This window comes from Bicyclus anynana, chromosome 5, assembly GCF_947172395.1.
Source record: "Bicyclus anynana chromosome 5, ilBicAnyn1.1, whole genome shotgun sequence".
NCBI classification, from domain to species: Eukaryota; Metazoa; Arthropoda; class Insecta; order Lepidoptera; family Nymphalidae; genus Bicyclus; species Bicyclus anynana.
The window spans coordinates 7,067,601-7,083,263 of record NC_069087.1 but is presented as its reverse complement, the minus strand read 5'-3'; the positions used below and the strand labels follow the sequence as shown (position 1 = coordinate 7,083,263).

General features: G+C 38.0%; 1 protein-coding gene across 2 annotated transcripts in view; it reads right to left on the bottom strand.

The window, feature by feature from the left end:
- Positions 1-127: 127 nt before the first annotated feature.
- LOC112054721 (uncharacterized) overlaps positions 128-15,663 on the bottom strand; it is a 58,027-nt gene continuing 42,491 nt past the window's right edge. The window contains exons 4-10 of one of the 2 annotated variants that reach the window (XM_024094593.2): positions 13,873-14,520; positions 13,531-13,736; positions 12,730-12,829; positions 11,780-11,927; positions 10,771-10,896; positions 5,914-6,038; positions 128-2,767 (exon numbers count right to left, since the gene is read on the bottom strand). In XM_024094593.2, the coding sequence (XP_023950361.2) occupies positions 2,739-2,767; positions 5,914-6,038; positions 10,771-10,896; positions 11,780-11,927; positions 12,730-12,829; positions 13,531-13,736; positions 13,873-14,520 (1,382 nt within the window). In that variant the 3' untranslated portion in view covers positions 128-2,738. The remainder of the gene's footprint in view (positions 2,768-5,913; positions 6,039-10,770; positions 10,897-11,779; positions 11,928-12,729; positions 12,830-13,530; positions 13,737-13,872; positions 14,521-15,663) is intronic. The other variant, XM_024094595.2, reaches the window with a different exon arrangement.

Here is a 15,663-nt window from a genome sequence, read left to right as displayed (position 1 = left end):
ATACAAATTGTTACTTTTAAAATTAGCAGACAAACAGACAAAATTCTTTGTTATGCCTGTTAAGTACGGAAAGATATTAACAAGAGCAGAAAAAATGGTTTAGGTATATCAAAGTAAAAAACAAATCTTCTTATCTTTAAATAATTTATTTACTGTTTATAAATATATTTATTTATTCACATTCACACACAATCATACTGTAATATTTTACAATAAATTAAACTACATTAATTCACTCTCGCATAAGCTCTACTTAGGTTTTATATGAAGAAATATAGGTGAGGCTATTTTTTTTCATGACAATAACAAAGTATTCTACGTACCTTTGTCCAAAACTACCAAACCTACCTATTACCAAAAAATATAATCTTAAATGTTTAAACAAAGTGAATTGCAAGCTAATTGCTAGCATATTGAAAATTAGAAAATAAATTAGGTAGGCAAGTATAAAATGCTCTATAGCTCTTAAAGCCCAATATATTTCAAACTTAATTTTTACTAAAAGCTTACATGATTCACAGGTGCGTATTTTTTTATGAAAGAAATGCGTTATTCGCTAACGGATTTCTGTGTGAATTGTTCCTAATAAGAAGTTAAATACTGGCATATTAATACTCACATAGTTAAATATCTTATTTAAATAAATGTTTTCCTAATTGTAAATGTAATAATTTAAAGTCCGACAATTAATGTTTTTAAATAAATTATGTACAATTAATAATAAAGGTAAATTAACTTATGAACTAGATAGGTAAGTACCTATATTTTAAATGCAAGACACTTTTATAGATAGCTAATAAAGTTAAAAAATACATAGGTACAGAATTCGGAAAGTAATTGTTGCCAAGAGTTGGTTCAGTCTTATTCCTTCGACTTACAAATAATAATTACTTATGAAACTCTGTTAAGTATAAATGAGTAATAAAGTAGATATTAGTGATACTTTATATTGGGAGCGGCGGGCTGTGAAGAGAAAAACACTAAGGAAAGATATTGTAGGTATAATATTAGATCTAAGGTAAAGATAAAAAAAAACCACAAAAACCTAATGCGCACTCTACTTAGACGCAGTTTTACGCCCTGAAATCACGTCGCGAATTGCGATTCGCAGTTGTTTCACCATCTCAATGAAAATGGATAGGGTTGGCAATGTCACAAATAAGTGTAGTGAACGTAACGCGAATTCTTTGCCTTGGGCGAAAAAAAACCAACAATATTCGGAAAAAGGTGCGCATCGCGAACGTGAAGACATTCATTCAATCGCATTTCACGACCTGTATGGTCTAAGATCCGGTATTAGAAATATATACCTTCATCTATTATTTATTAATTTATTAATGATAAAAAAAAAATTAAAGATAATATTCACAGTGACACTTTGCAATTACGCACTTGGTATCACAAAAAAAATTACATTTTCTACTAAAGTAACTTGTAGTTTGAACGGTTATTTTTAATGGGCAACGCTACGAGTAGTTTTTTTTTCTAATCAGCTCTTTGGGCGAGCGTAGAAGCTTTGCCAGAATTGAACTCGCGGGCTAGAACAACTTGGAGTACCGACTACCGAACTACTTGTGGTTTAGAGGAGCCCTAGGACCGAGCGAAGCCGTAGCTTCAATGAAGTGGTAGTGTGACTTATCATCTAATATGTTCTATGTTTATAAATAAGATAGAAAAATAGTTAGCACTGCAGTTGAAGTTTTCTATATTACCTAGGTCCTAGATACTAATAAAAGTATTTATGTATGTATTTTTAATCGTGGTACAATCAAAACTGTCGCTACTAATATAAAGGACTTTATTTCTTTAGATGTTGTAGGTATAGATAGCGTGGCAAATTCGTTCGAAACACTCCCGATGATGCGCGCGGGCCGGGAAGGGGTAGCAATCCCCGCGCGCACGACTTCATACCCGCGCAGTCCTTCCCTCTGCCGCGCGCGCACGCCTCACACCCGCGCAGGCCTTTTCCCCCGTCGCCCGCATATCATGGGAGTGTCATTAACGAACTTGCTATAGGTGATTGCATACAAATTCATCTACGGTTTTATTACAGCTAACTTTGTAGATTTCATTTCGTTGTACTAATAATAAAGATTATTAACTATAAATGAACTACTTCACTGACTGACTAAACCCTATTTACGAAGGCATTTATATGATAGGTGGATTTATTTAAATATTTCAATGTATTTAGAAACAGTACATGAATAAATTGGTGCCTAATTTAGATCATAATAATCTAAGGTGTCTAATTTATTTTTGGATCTATGATTCCCTATTTAGTCCATAGAATTTTTAATAGAAGTGGCGTGATTATTACAGTATTGCTGATGTAAATATGGATCGAGTTTGGAAACAGCAATGTGAGACTTTTTTTAACCGACTTCAAAAAAGGTGTAGGTTCCCAATTCGTCGGAAACTTGTTTTTATGTATGTTCACCGATTATTTATACAAAGGCACGCTACAGATGTTTACGTGTGCGTTTTATTTAATTTAGAAGAAGCAATTTCACATGTTACGGAAAATTCATGCGTACTTACACGCCATTTCTATTTATTATTATATCTATATGATTTTAACGATAGGTAGGTATCCGACGGATATCTAGTTGTCATTGTAAGACTATAAAACAAAATAAATTATATTGTAGTCTTGGCAGTTAACAAGTTTTCCACGCGGGCATACGGTGTGCGGTGAGATCTGAACGGGAATTCCTTCAAATTAATCTTCAAAAATCTCACGGCAGCTTCGGAGGGAAAGGACACCCTGGAAAAGAAAAACAGGCAAAGTAAGACATACAGTTTGATATGATACCGTTATTTTTTTGTTTTTGGAATCCTTAAGAATAGATTTTGCATATAAAGCCCCCGGTATGAAAAAAATATGGACAGTAAAATTCGATGAACGATTGACAGCGTTACGTTTTTTGTGCGCAACCTATTCTGCGCACCTTGCACCGTGCGCTGCCGCCAACAGCGTGCACATGCACGCCGCGGCCTGCTGCTCCTCGGTTGCGCACCTTTCAATTCGCTGTGGGGCAATATACACCTATTTAGACAGTCGATCTGAAAGAGTAAACTACATTCATGCGTCGGACCTGACACACACTTTATTTATGCTGTGACAAGTTAGCCCTTGACTGCTTTTCACCTGATGTTAAGTGTCAATGCAGTTTAGATGGTAGCGGGCTTCGTACCGGAACGCTTGATCGCTTGGCGATACGTTTCGTGCTGGTAAGGTCACAGGCCACGGCCGATTCCTAATACCAGACCAGACCTCGCTCAATTTAGAAAACATAAAATCTTAAACTTACTCGACTAGGAATCGAACCCAAGTTCTCTTTATTATCCACAGCAACTGGGTAGAGAGGTCGTCAGAATATTTTCTGAACCGTTTCTTGTAATCTATACAGTATTCCAACAATATGTGACCAAATAACGGTAAGAGATCGTGACAAATTACAAATGGGTCCACTGAAAGTATTCAGGGCGTGTTTGACCAGGTGCACCTTACAATCAGAAGTCGTTAACACTTGCAAGTGTCTACTTGTAAGTCGCAACCATTAATATAGGACCCACTTCTTGGATAAGAGCATAGAAACTTGTACTCGTTATGTTTTAAATCCAATCATTATTAGCCTATTTGTAATACAGACCAAGCCTCATTCGGGCCCAGTGGTGGATTTACCAGCAGATTAACTAGGCTGCCTTGGGCGGCAGATTTTAGGAGGCGACAACTTCCAAAAAATGAGAGTCTTATTACCAACAGATTAACTAGGCTGGAGCCTTGGGCGGCAGATTTTAGGAGGCGGCAACTTTGACCAAAAAATTGTAGTGTTACAGAATTAATGAAAAACAGAAAACTTCATTACATTGCTCAAACATTGAAAAAACGAGTCTTGAAAATTTAAGGATAATTCCTTATTATTAATATTTAATTCCTATCGTACGTACTGTGCAGTACCAAAATGAAAGAATAAAAATTTTAATAAAAAAAATTCAACCGACTTCCAACTCTAAAATTAACCTAAACTAAAAAGCAAAAAATAACATCTTACCTATGTGCTACCTTCTGATCAGTTTGAAGGCGGTGCCAAGCCAGTGATGTTTTAATTCAAGCCATTTAAATTACACAATTTTTGTGGTTCTTTCAGAAACGGCTTTAATTAAAACATGACACTGGATTGGCACCGCCTTCAAACTGATCAGAAGGTAGCACATAGGTAAGATGTTATTTTTTGCTTTTTAGTTTAGGTTAATTTTAGAGTTGGAAGTCGGTTGAATTTTTTTTATTAAAATTTTTATTTTTTAATTTTTAGTGTTAGCACACCTAACTGAGTGTGAACAAAAATTAATGAGCAATTAGTTGAAACGTTATTTTCTTATGATAAGTATCTAAGTCCTACAATCCCAATTTTAAAAATACTACCTTAACTCATGTACAAAATTTCACTCCCCCTTTATCCACACGTAATATGAATATTCAGAAAAACGTGAAAGGTGACTGTCCTCCGTCTTCATCACCAGACCCCCTATGCAGTCACAATCCATATGGGTGGAAAGTTCTCATCAATATAAAATGTATCAAGTCCAAACACAAGGTAGCTACTGTGAACCGTCAAGGAGTTCCCTTAACTCTCCTTCATCTTCATCAACAGACCTTTAATACAGTCACAACCTATCCAAGTGGAAAGTTCTCATCAATACAAAATTATCAATTCAAAACACAAGGTAGCTACTGTGAAACGTCGAGGAGTTCCCTTAACTATTCTTCGTCTTCATCACCAGACCTCTAATACAGTCACAACCCATCTAGGTGGAAAGTTCTCATCAATACAAATTTATCAAGTCCAAACACAAGGTAGCTACTGTGAACCGTCGAGGAGTTCTCTTCACTGTCTTCATCATCAGACCCTTAATACAGTCACAACCCATCTAGGTGGAAAGTTCTCATCAATACAAATAAATCAAGCCGAAACAAAAGGTACCTGCTGTAAATCGTTGACGAGTTCCATCGTCTGTGTATCAGCTCCATCATCAGACCAACTCCAGACCTTCATAAAATTGTAGTGGTTTAAAATACCTTATGGAAACACTAACAAACGCACTAGCCGTCCCTACAATTTTTGAAAGTTCCTCTCGATTTCTCCAGGATGCCATCATCAGATCCTGACATGAAAAAAATGGGACCACCCTGGAATCAAACCCTTCAAAACAAAAAAAGAATTTTCAAAATCGGTCCACAAATGACGGAATTATCGCTGGACATACATAAAAAAAAAAAAAAAAAAAAAAAAAAAAAACATACATACAGCCGAACGTAGAACCTCCTCCTTTTTGGAAGTCGGTTAATAAATAAATGTAATTCATTAATAGTATTGCGGACTAGAGTAACTTGTAACAAGGAATTGTACGGGCGGCTTAAATTGGACAGCCTAGGGCGGCAAATTTGTAAATTCGCCACTGTTCGGACCTTACAGGGTCAAGCCTCACTTGGAGATTAGAGCCGACTATGCTCATCTAATATGCCAAGTGGAGTGTATAGGTTGATAGTTTGATGCTGTAAGTACTATTAGGTCGTATTAGAACCGCAACCGGTATAAAGTGATTTTCGAAATACGCGGGTGCCGTGGTTACCACCAACTTCCCAACTATTCCACTGTTTCTTGGAAAAAAGAATAGCTTGCCGATTTAGAACTCAAACTCAGGGCATTACGATTTGAAGCCTTACAGCTATTGGACTTATGAAGCAGTTACCAAATAAATATAAAGAGTGAAGATGGAAACTTAGACCTCTCGGATTTGAATAAGGCAGAGTACCTCAATTAGGTAGTATGTTATTCTTAACATACTACCTAATTGAGGCCCAAAAGTTAGGGTATAGCTTATCTATAAAGTTATAAAGTGACTTACTGCAAACTGAGCAAGCGATCTCGTCGCTGTTATCACCACACCCGTCTCGACCAGAACACGCCACCGCCGTACTTCGGCACCGACCGTTGCCACACCTCAATGGGCAGAAGTCAGCTGCCCGCCATCTTCAAATAAACCAAACAAATATTAAATGAAAAATTACAAGAAAACTTCATCTCATCATCGTTAACCATATTTTTAATGGCTCACAGAAGGACATAGGTCTTTGATAGTCGAGGGTACTATAACACTGATGCGTTCCTTAAAGATGCTTGGAGCCCGTTGGATCAGCTTCCACCTTCACACAGGAAGTAAAACTATAAGAAATGTAAACAGTAATTGTTATCAATTGTAAATTATAATACTGTATGACTTTTTCAAAAGAGCAACTGTTGAGTTTCTTGCCGGTATCTTCTCAGCAGAACCTGCCTTCCGAACCGGTGGTAGAATCTTTACAAATAGTCAACTGACGTGTCAAAAGTGCTTGTAAACTAAGCCTACTTGAAATAAATGATTTTTGATTTTTGATTTTTTGGTTTTGATCACCAATGAAAGAGAAGGAATTTTTAGAACCACGCTCGTCCTACGAACGCTTCATCATCATCAGGTGCCTTCTTCTAATTGAAGTTTGGCGGTCAAGTGGAGAAATATTTGTCTGCTGACTGTAGTTACGCTTCGCCCATTCCTTGATATCGTCCACCCATTTCTTTCTGTTTTTTTTTGCTGTCTCCCTGGTGCATGTTTTCCGACTATCTTGCTGATTGAGGTATGCTCATTGCAGATCTGTCATCAGTCCGAAAAATGCCACTTACCACCTCATTATCATTGATATATTCTGCTTCGAACTAGAGCATTTGAGACAAAGTTATTCCATGAGATTTACACATACACACATTACACATTTTGCTTAATCCTCATTTTTCAAATGCTTGTACCTTTGGAACCGTCGACTACATTCCTTTATCAGGACCAAAGTTTCACAGCCATATAAAATAATGGAGTAGGTAACATTTTAGAACGCGATATCTTGTCAGGAATTAAATAGGACCGCATAGAGTACTTTGGACATTTTATTATAAGCAGTTTCCCCTTGTCCGATTTTACATTTTATATTTATACTAGCGGACGCCCGCGACTTTGTCCGCGTGGAATTCAGTTTTTCACAAATCCCGCGGGAACCATGGATTTTTTCCGGGATGTAAAGTAGCCTATGTGTTAAGCCAGAGTAAAATCTATTTTTATTCCAAATTTCAGCCAAATCAGCTTCAGTAGCCGCAGCGTAAAAGTGGAACAAACATACTTACACACTTTCACACTTACACACAAACTTTCGCCTTTATAATATTAGTGTGATTTATGAAAGCCTACGAACCTATATTGCAGAAGGGATTTTCGAGTAATAAGTAGATACCTGTAGAAACCTTCAAAGAAACCATTTCGTGTGTTTCATCCTATGATAAGGTCGTTGGTTTCATCCCTATTATTTACACAAATAAAAACATTTCTGAAACACTCTTATTAAAAGCTGAGGTAAAAGAAATGGTCTATTTCAGGTCCACTCTTGTACCCCGTATCTTTAAAATTTAAAAAATACAAGGATTTTATTAAAATTTATTAAAGTGAATAAATCTAACTAAATAAAAAGAAATAAATAAAATAAAAACCCAAGATTTTGAGTTATATCAAGATGGCGCCTATTGAGCAACTATGGCATGACAATTGACAGCAAACGTCAAATCGATTACTGCATTGAAAACGTCATCTATCCGCCATTATTACATTTATTAATGTTGCATTTCTTGGGAGATAATAAATATTATTTCGATAGAATTAAAGTAAATTCGTAGACTCGTATATTTCAAAACTAGTTATAAAAATATCTTCTTTTATTTCCGCTGGGATACAATGACTGGTCCTGCCGGGCTAGCATGGGCAAGGGATAAAATTTTTATCCACCCATTATATCCACTGACTAAGGATATAAATCCACCCGTCATAGCATGGCCCCAAGGGAAAGACAAATTAATCCCCGATTGACATTACGCGTGGAGATCTTTTCCTCGACTATGGCATATGGAGTGGATAAAATGATATACTTTGGGACTTTTGACATTTAAACGCGATAAATTTATCCCTGTGAAGTTGATGTGGGGATAAAACTTTACTTAAAAAAACAATTATGTCTCGCATGTTTTGGTCTTTAACAATTGCTTCGCAATATGGGGTAGGGTAGGGGTAGGGTAGCGGTAGGGTAGGGGTGGGGTAGGGGTGGGGTAGGGGTGGGGTAGGGGTGGGGTATGTGTGGGGTGGGGTAGTGGTGGGGGTGGGATTAGGGGTGGTGTAGGGGTGGGGGGGGTAGGGTTGGTGTAGGGGGAGGGGGAGGGGGGTTAGGGGCGGGGTGGGGGGGTTGAGGTGGGGGGGGGTATGGTTGGTGTAGGGGTGGGGTAGGGGGGGTAGGGTTGGTGTAGGGGTGGGGGAGGGGGGTGGGGGAGGGGGGAGGGGGGAGGTGTAGGGGTGGGGTGGGGGGGTAGGGTTGGTGTAGGGGTGGGGAGGGGGGAGGGGGGGAGGGTTGGTGTAGGGGGAGGGGGTGGGGGGGGTTAGGGGCGGGGGAGGGGGGGTAGGGTTGGGGTAGGGGTGGGGTAGGGTAGGGGTAGGGTAGGGCAGGGGTAGGGTAGGGTAGGGGTAGGGTAGGGGTAGGGCAGGGGTAGGGTAGGGGTAGGGCAGGGGTAGAGGTAAAGAAGGGTAGAGTAGGGATAGAGAACAAGTGCACTTATGTCAAAACGAAGCTTGACCGGGTCCGCTAGTATGATAGATACTATAGATACCTACTACAAACCACCGCAAAAAACAATCACCAAACAAAACAATGCCAACAGAAAACAGATAAATAGTATGCACAAAAAAACCAAATATTATCAAATTTACGTTTATTTCGGACTATTAATATACCTAATGCCAATTTATAAGATATATACAAATGGGTTGACAAGTCTTTCCCTCCGTTTATCCACCGGGGATATTATATCCACCGACGTGCCCATGCGCGGTGAGTGGATAAAACGAGTGTGGGGGATAAACTTTTTATCCTCTCCCCGTGGATAAATTTCTCCCTTGCCCGTGCTAGCCCTGCTGGGCTCCATACAATTTTGGACCATCTCCTTTGACATGTTACCTATCTACAAAAACACTTAAATTCAATTAATCATTTTTAGTGTATTTCTGTGTCAGGTCATTCGTATTTCCGGATGTAGGTACAGATACTAATTTGTAAATTGGTGTTTTTTGATAACATTGATATCATCTAAAGATCGTTGTAAGTGATTGCACTTTAATCTCAAGCCGGTAAGTGACAATCTGACTACAACATTGCAATAACATGTTTTAAACTGTTAATCAAATTGGTATCAAATGTACTTTCGTGTTTTAATTGTATTTCCGGTGATTCGTGGAATATCGAGAGCCTGCGATTGCCAGACAAACCTTATTATTTTTTTACTAGTTTTTATACCATCAGCTTTCTAGCCAGTGAAAGTCTCGTCAAAGTTTGATCAGTGATTAGCCGGAAAAACAGACAGACATATGTAATAATATGAAAGTAAGGTATTTCCAAGTAGAAAGGACCAATCCACATTGGGCCAGCGTGGTGGACCTAACCACTCTCATTCTGAGAGGAGACTCGAACTCAGCAGTGAGCTGGATATGTAGTGTGGGATGTGGGAGCTGATGAATGTATTACGCATAGTGAAAACTCTTTAAAGTTGCAAACAGACACTTATATTTTTATTTATTAGTTCAGATTATCATCTATACAAATACAAACTTTGTAGCTATATTATAATTATCGATAGATATACTAAAGTAGGGGAGCCCGGAAAGCTAAATTTGCAGTTACTAAAGAGTCATGGTGACCGATTGCATTTGGTAGATTAAATTATAGGAAGAATAGTGGTAGAAAAAAAACTACTTTAAAAGCAGTTTTTATTACTGTAGCTAACTGAAATTGTCTCAAAATTTTAGCGATTAATTTGGAGGTCCTTCAAAATAAGCAAAAACTTAATCGCGCTCGTAACTCGAGAACTAAAATATAAGGGTTTTATTGTGTAACTTTGGAACCCTCCCATTACGTTACACTCAAATGGTCAGGTTTTCGAAATGCTCAGTTTTTAGCTATCAACTCACTTACCTTAACTTAATCTGACGTGCTGGTTGAGTATTTCTGAAGTTACTTTTTTTTGGTTGCCCTAAACGTACCCACCGTATTAAGGGCTCGTACTTGGTGGAGGTACTCAACAACGTGCAATGTATAGCCTCTTTTATCTGCCGCGCTCGAGTAACTGCAAAAATCCCCTCTTCGGTTCCCCTACTATACTTAGTTTGTAATCAAGTAATAATCCGTGAATCATTAATCTAGTTCATCGTTTCCCAACCTGTGGTCCGCGGACCCCTGGGGGTATGTGTATGGGGGTCCACGGTGTCATCTCTGGACCATACATAAATGCTAATATTTCATAATCTTCCTTCTTCTCGAAATCTTATTTAAAGCGAGCAGATTTTTTCTTTTTTGATGAGAGTACAGATATTAGAAATGATGCAAACTTGCTTGCATATGTTTTTTATTTTGTTTACCTCTGCCTTCGCACACTACAGTGAAGTAATATTTCAAGTATTGCACAACTTTATTCCACTCATGAAATTACTTGTGACAAGTTTGTGGCAGTTAGTACCGACGGTGCTCAGACTATGACCGGAATACTGTTTATTTCATTAAGGGGGTCTGTAAAAACTGTGCTTGATTTCCTAGGGCTGAAAAAGGTTGGGAAACGCTGATCTAGTTGTAACATAATTGATGTCAGTTACCTCGATTGCTCGTTGCACAGATGCGGCGGCTCGTCCGAGGCGTCCTTGCAAGAGATGATGGCGTTGCAAAACTCGTACTCGGGGAGGCACTCGCCCGACCCGCAGCGGAATGTGTGTCGCGGACAACTGGAAAAACACGCCCGTACTGTTATACAACGCACAAAACCACATAGACAACCTGTTGTGCCTTCTCGGTATCTATTACACGCATTTTCTTGCGTTTTTCGCTCTCGGACTGCGTCTCGAGGGACCGGATTGCCTACGCAGTGCGCCTCGGGAAACATGAAGGTATGCGTTCTAGATTAAGGATAAACTGTATAACATTTATAATGCTTTTTATTAATGTTAATGTTAACTTTGTGGTTATTAGATTTTTTCCCAATGAGATGGATTGAAAGTTTGTATGGAAAGGCATTCACTTTTCCAGTTAAATTTGTAAAACTTGGTATGTTATATTTACCAGAAAAATTCTAAAAATAATGTTAATCAAAGGGTTTTTCAAAACTCAAACCCAAGATAAAAAGGGGTTGAAGGTTTTTTTTTAATATAAATCGTTCAAGTTGTGAGTGGTCTATCCATACTTAATATTATAAATGTGAAGGTGTGTGTGTTTGTCTATCTGTCTGTTTGTCCGTCCTTTACGGCAAAACAGAGCGACGAATTGACGTGATTTTTTTAAATGGAGATAGTTGAAAAGATGGAGTGACGTAGGCTACTTTTTGTCTCTTTCTAAACCCCCATTAAGGGTAGAGGTAGGGCAGAAGTGCACATGAGTCAAAGCGAAGCTTGACCGGGTTCGCCAGTTTACTATATATAAAACATGCGAAAATATCAGATACTCGTAGAAGGGGGTGAAATAAGGTTTGAAAGTTAACATCGATTTTTATCGGTTAGGCCTTCGTCCACCACGCTGGCCCAATGCGGATTGGCAGACTTCACAAACGTAGAGAATTTAGAAAATTCTCAGGTATGCAGGTTTCCTCATGAACTTCTTAAATATGATTCTTACCCTCTCCGTTTAGTAGCTCTGCAGTTCCTCTCGTCTTCCCCGCCGGGACACTGCACCTTGCCATCACACCTGGACGCCCGGGACACGCACGGCGACCCGGGGCCTCCACATCGGAACGCGTGCATTGGACAACGTTCTCCTGTACCATCTGTAATAGATTATAACCAACGTCTTCCTTATTTCCACCATCAAGATGTTATGTCCTTATCATCTTCCTATCTATCTATCCTATCCCTATTAAGACTAAAGTAAATGTGGCTGGCTAAATTAGTGATTTGATTTGGATGAAATTTGATTTGGTGAGCATAAGACTACTTTTTATCCCGGAAAATGCATGCTCCCGCGGTATTTTCAAAAAACAGGTTCCACGCGAACGGTTTCGCGGGCGAAACGGGTTTATTCCAATCTTTCAGAACAAACAATAAATATTGATTTCGATGCATAGAACCCAGGACAAGCCAAACAAGTTAATCACTAAGCCAATAATTCAAATAAAAAATAACTGCCGGTAAATGTTGTTCTACCTAACATGAATAATTATGAATTTCTTTCATATTAAAATTGTGATTCAAAAGTGACCTGTGCTCCTACCCCGCAAACCCTGCGGGGTAGGAGCACAGGTAGGACGGTTAAAATGTACTATGAGTAGTACATATTTCTATATACCTATTTCTATATAAATATACCAACATTAAAATTACATTAAAACCGAACAAGCAGTTTCGGAGGAGTGCGACCACTATATAACACCGTGACACGAGAGTTTTTTTATATTAAAATTATTAATTTAATTCTACTACCTATAGGTTACTTAGGTGTATAAGTCTGTATACGAATATTATCACGTTAAAAGTAGCTATAATATATTTGTTAGAATTCTTATTTAATTAATAGACGAAGATAAATTACATAAGGTGTGCGATGAAAGGGAAATGTGCATAGATAGTTACCTCTACCAGTACCTTGACATTTCTCGTCGGAACCATCCGGGCAGTCCTTGCGGCCGTCGCAGACGAAGTACCAACTGATGCACGCACCAGTTGAACGACACTGTTAACATTTTAACATTGTATCATCATTATCCTAAATAACACAAATATAATAGAGGATGACAACTCTACGTTATCGTCATCAGTGTAATTTAGTTGCCCACGTATATGAGAAAGAGATTCGGAGCTTAGATCCACCAAGGTCCACAATGTTTTAAGCCTGCCAAACCGTATTAAAGAAATATGGTGGGTGGAAATAGGGTGGCCTTACCCTGTGAAGACAGGCGTCCACAGATCCGCATCGTAAGCATCGGACGCATTGCTTTAAACGTATTTTTAATTTTATGGTACGTGCGATCCGCGGATGCGGATCAGTGGACACACTTTTTTGATTTCCTTCACAAAGAATACTATAATCCGTTTGATACGATGCGTCTTATACGTACGATACGAATCTCTGAACGCCTACCATAACAGGTGATGATTATAATGGAAGTCCACTGCCAGACGTAGGCATATTGAAGAACTTCTATAGATTAGTTGCTTGCATCAAGCGGCTTTCTATATCCCGTTTGCCGGTCAACCTATATTAGAGTAAGAACCTACCTATGATTTTCAATCAAGTACATATGATAGGTTGATTATGGTTTTATTATGACTTAATTTCGTTCTAAAGTTCACGCAGTACTTTTCCAAACCTACAACAATTGCTTTCATTAAGATTATTAAAAAGTCGTCAGTCAAATCACGAGCGCCACTCACTTGGAATGTTCCTGGTAAACATCCTCTGTTTCGCGCCGAGCACGCTGAGGTGGAATTGGTTCGATACGCGCAATCGCATCGTTTATTCAGACATCGCGTGTTTGGATCCACCATGTGACACTGATTGTCTGTGAAACAGGGCATCCCCAGAGACGCCGGCCCCAAGTCAGACGGTGATACAGCATCGACCCGAATACGATTTTTATCTGAAAAATGAAAGTTAATCCATCAAAAACATAAACGAAGTTATACGTAGGTACATGTTTATTATTCTATTATCTATTAGTGGTTACTAGTATTACTATTACATTCATTGATTTTTTAAAAAAAACCTCAACTAACCTTTTAAAGAAGATTTTTTTTGATGACCACCTTTAGATTTGCTACTTATTTGTTCTTTTGATGATCCTTTCTTATTTGATTTCCGTTCTACAGTTGGTTGTGTTACAACCCTATAAATCGGTTGATCGTTAGCGTGCAAGTTTGCTGTCATTTCATCAACTCTAATTAATTCATTTGGTTCACCATCTTTTCTGTTTGATACAGGTAATCGTTTACTTGGCTCGGCTGTTGGAACTTTCATGACAGCTTGCATAAGTGGACTGTCTTCTTGAGTACTGAGCACATCATTTTTACTTGTAAACAAAGGCAGGTTACTAGGTTTTATGTCTTCTTTATCGATTAGTGGATCATATTTTTTGAGGTTCTCTTCAGATTCAGGATTACTTGGTGGGAGAGACGGTTTTAAAGGTAACTGCTGTTTTACCAAAATTTCTTTAGTTGAACCGACAACTGTTTCTTGCTCGACAATAACAGCTTCTGTGGCATATGACGTTGATTTTTGCGCTATACACTTATCTCCTGATTGCTTGAAAAATGGATTACAGGCGCATCTTCCAAATAGATTTGGTATTACAAATTCACAGTGACTTTCTTTATCAAACAAACGACAATGTTCGTTACTGTAACATACATGGCCAGGCGGGGCAGCTGTAAATAAAAATAGCGAGTATTAATTTGCGGTAACCATTTGATGTCAGCTTAGATGACAGTAGTGAACTTATGAGGCGTGACAATCATTAGTGTACAGTGGTTGTTTCCTGACAGTAACGACTTGTTGTTGTCGTTGTATGCTCTAATAAACTGTTCAATAACATCAGTTAATATAAAACCTGTAGTAATTTACTTACGACATGCATAGTCAAACATTACAATATCATACTACTTAGTCAAGTGTCAATAATTTACTAATAATAGGTATTTAAGTAATATTTATTTCATATATTTTAAGGTCCCTTTCAAGAACTGCCTGATTAAAAGCCAGTACCGAACTATTCCTGATGTATCTTTTAAATTAAACTTTGTCTAAAGAATTTAAGTTAGGCGTGCTCATTTAATGATCGAATATTTGTTTTAAAATATAATTATAACTTATTATTATTATAACTTATTATTATTTTGAGAATAATGCTTAATCCAATTAAAATTTCTTCTAATCAAAACTATTTCGTCTAGTTTAAGAAACCAAATAGACATGCAATTTATTTCGGTTATAGTGTCACGAATGTATGCCGTAAAATAGTTAATTCGGTTATTGTAAGTTGAGTTTTATGCTGAATAAGCCGTCACGCGAGTGTGATGTCAGTTTTTGTCTGCGGTCTACATTTTGGAAATATTTTATTGTATGCATCTGAATTTATGTATAGATTAACTTAGCAACGCCAATGTAACAAAAACATCAAGTGACACGATGTTAAAACTAAACGCTTAAACATGACCCCACATCATTCTGCAACAAGACAAATATACAATGTTTCCATTGTACCATTTGCAAAATAGTATCGTGGGATTTAAAAGAAAGTAGGTAGATAAATGTTAGTTCGCAGATGAACACGCGGAAAACGACTATTTAGCGGCTAATAGCATCCAGATATAAATACAAAAGACGCCGCATTCATTTGTCAGAACAATCACCTCATTGTTCTCACAGTATACGTTACGGATTGATCACAATTCTAATTTGCAGTAAATTATAAAGGCGATACCTATTACCTCGTTACCGAAATTGGTTTGAGTGAAGACGTGATTCTTAAAACGCAATCTCATACTGTAAGACATCTACAGCTTACTCCA